Here is a 2,442-nt window from a genome sequence, read left to right on the forward strand (position 1 = left end):
TTAAGACACCAAATTTCAAAGTTGATGGTTCACATGTTGTTATCTTGAGCATGTACAGATACCCCTCACATTAGTGTTATATTACTTTTCAGTTCCTAGTTTCAACACCTATAAATAGTTTTCCATCATCATTATTCTTTTAATCCTTTAAGAGGTGCACTTAGTACTCAGTGAGCTTAATACCTCCCAACCTAAAACATAGACACTTGTTAATTGTACCATCAACAACAACAACCCTTTTTTCTTTACCAGCATGACACACGACCAACAAATTTTATGATTTTTAATATAAATCTTTTGATTTTAGAAATTTAAGAAATTTTAAAATTTCATCAAGCTACCGCATGAATGACCAATGTAATTGTGACATTTCGCATAGTTTTACATCTTTTCTAAGTTTGTGGCCCATTTTATGTTTTAAACATAGGGCAGAAGTTATCTTTAGAAGTTGACTGTTTGGAACTTCCGCCCCCAGCTTGACCTAGTTGTATAATAAATAACACTTCCTCAAAAGGGAAGAAAGTGAGATAAAAGATGCACACCCACTGAATTCTAATACTGGTAAGATAAGGCCCAAGGTTTAATTTACTTTCTTCACAATCTTTTTTTCTCCTTTATTCACTGTCCCTTGATTTATTGATACATGATATATCTCATTGATGTTTTCAAATTTGGTCGCAACATAGCCAACTAAGGCTAAACTCCACCCTGAAACAATGGAAAAGAGCAAAATTCAAATGCTTTATGATGCTTCTCATGCCCTGTTCTCTCAAAAGGAGCTTCCAACTTTTCAACAAATCCATTATGTAAAAGATTTGCTAGGTTGTGCACATTTGTTCATTTGTTTTTTTCATTATTCTTCTAATTCACAAATCCTAACCTCTGTAGATATCAGTTTCCATATAATTCAAATGTTTTTATTCAATTAATTTGCAGACAAGATTGAAGCTATGGATTTGGGAATCGACGAGTTGGGGATGTGTGATTCTCCTTTGTCAGATGCAAGTGGTGATAGCAGCAAGGGACTGGTTTGTGGACAAAGTTTCTCTGAGATTACGTACATTCACATTCATGAATGTGACAATTTCTCTGTGAGTTCAGAAACTAGAAATACAGTATTTGAATTGCTTCTTTTGTTAATGTTGGAATGAGATTTAAGGACCCTTGTGACTGATAATTTGAAGAACATGCAGATGGGTGTGTTCTGTCTTCCAGCAGGAAAAGTATTTCCTCTTCATGATCACCCAGAAATGACAGTGTTGAGTAAGCTGTTGTATGGTTCTGCTTATGTTAAAGCTTATGACTGGATTGCATTGGATTGTTCCGGAACCCAAACTGGTAAGAAGAAATTGCTTTCTATATGAACTTGTTTATGCATTTTTTCTATCTATATAGCAAATTTTGTTTCATCCTTTATTTGTTTTTTGTTCAGTTTTGGCTTTTATAATGGATTAAGACCAGTCTCTATCATCAATAATGTGTTTGAAATGACTTGAATGGAGAATGGTATGTCATCAATAAATGACAATTTAAAAATATCAAAATCAACTCCTGTTTTATAAATTTAAAATAAATTTAATTATATAATTGAAGGTACAAAACTTGTTAATCCAGGTGTAATTACAGTTTGTGAATAATGATACATTTGTAGTATAGTACAATATCAATTTATGTTTGAACTTTGAAATGTGAGTGCAGTAGGATTAGGTGGGAAGGTTGTGGATGAAGTAATGAAAGCACCACATGAGCCATCGATATTGTTTCCAAGAAGTGGTGGCAATATTCATTCTTTCACAGCGTTGACACCTTGTGCAATACTAGATGTGCTTTCTCCACCATATTCTGAAGACTTTGGAAGACCCTCCACTTACTTTTCAGATATTCCTATTCCTTCTCTTCATGGTAACTATTTTCATTTTGGTTCTTTCATTTCTCTTCCTTAATTCCTCTTTAGGCACAAAATTTTAGCCTCTCTGTGTGGTGATGTTACAGGTTATGCTATACTTGAGGAGAGACCCGTTCCTAGTGACCTAGTTGTTCGAGGAGCACCATATATTGGACCTCCAATTGTAACAGTGAACCAATACCAATTTTGATAACAAGTGTACATCTTCTTATGACTAAATTTAAATATATTAATCAGCGTTTTGATTTATAATATATAAGTAATTTCTCATCTTTCTAACCAAAATTTATAACATTGAGTTGAAGTTAAAGGAGATCTATTTAAATAATATTTAATGTTTGTCGAAGTTTATCAATAATTTTATTTTCCAAAACTAATTTTATAATATTGAGTTAAATTTAAAGTCTAATTTTTAAAATGTTATAAAAGTTATTGAAAATTAATTTTAAAAATTTATTATTTATTGGACTTATTAACCTTGAACTGCTAGAAATTTATTTCGCACTAATTAAAGATAAATTTATGGTATATAAATG

General features: G+C 31.8%; 1 protein-coding gene across 1 annotated transcript; it reads left to right on the forward strand.

Annotated features, from left to right (window-relative positions):
• Window positions 1-447: 447 nt before the first annotated feature.
• LOC148206450 (plant cysteine oxidase 3-like) lies at window positions 448-2,152 on the forward strand. The gene is made up of 6 exons (XM_088113586.1): window positions 448-561; window positions 687-822; window positions 937-1,091; window positions 1,194-1,338; window positions 1,699-1,902; window positions 1,993-2,152. The coding sequence occupies exons 2-6, from the start codon at window positions 717-719 to the stop codon at window positions 2,094-2,096; spliced, it is 714 nt and encodes a 237-aa protein (XP_087969712.1). The 5' UTR covers window positions 448-561; window positions 687-716; the 3' UTR covers window positions 2,097-2,152.
• The last annotated feature ends 290 nt before the right edge of the window (window positions 2,153-2,442 follow it).

This window comes from Vigna umbellata, chromosome 1 (genome assembly GCF_029865625.1).
Source record: "Vigna umbellata cultivar VRB3 chromosome 1, Vumbellata_1.0, whole genome shotgun sequence".
In the NCBI taxonomy this organism is placed as follows: domain Eukaryota; kingdom Viridiplantae; phylum Streptophyta; class Magnoliopsida; order Fabales; family Fabaceae; genus Vigna; species Vigna umbellata.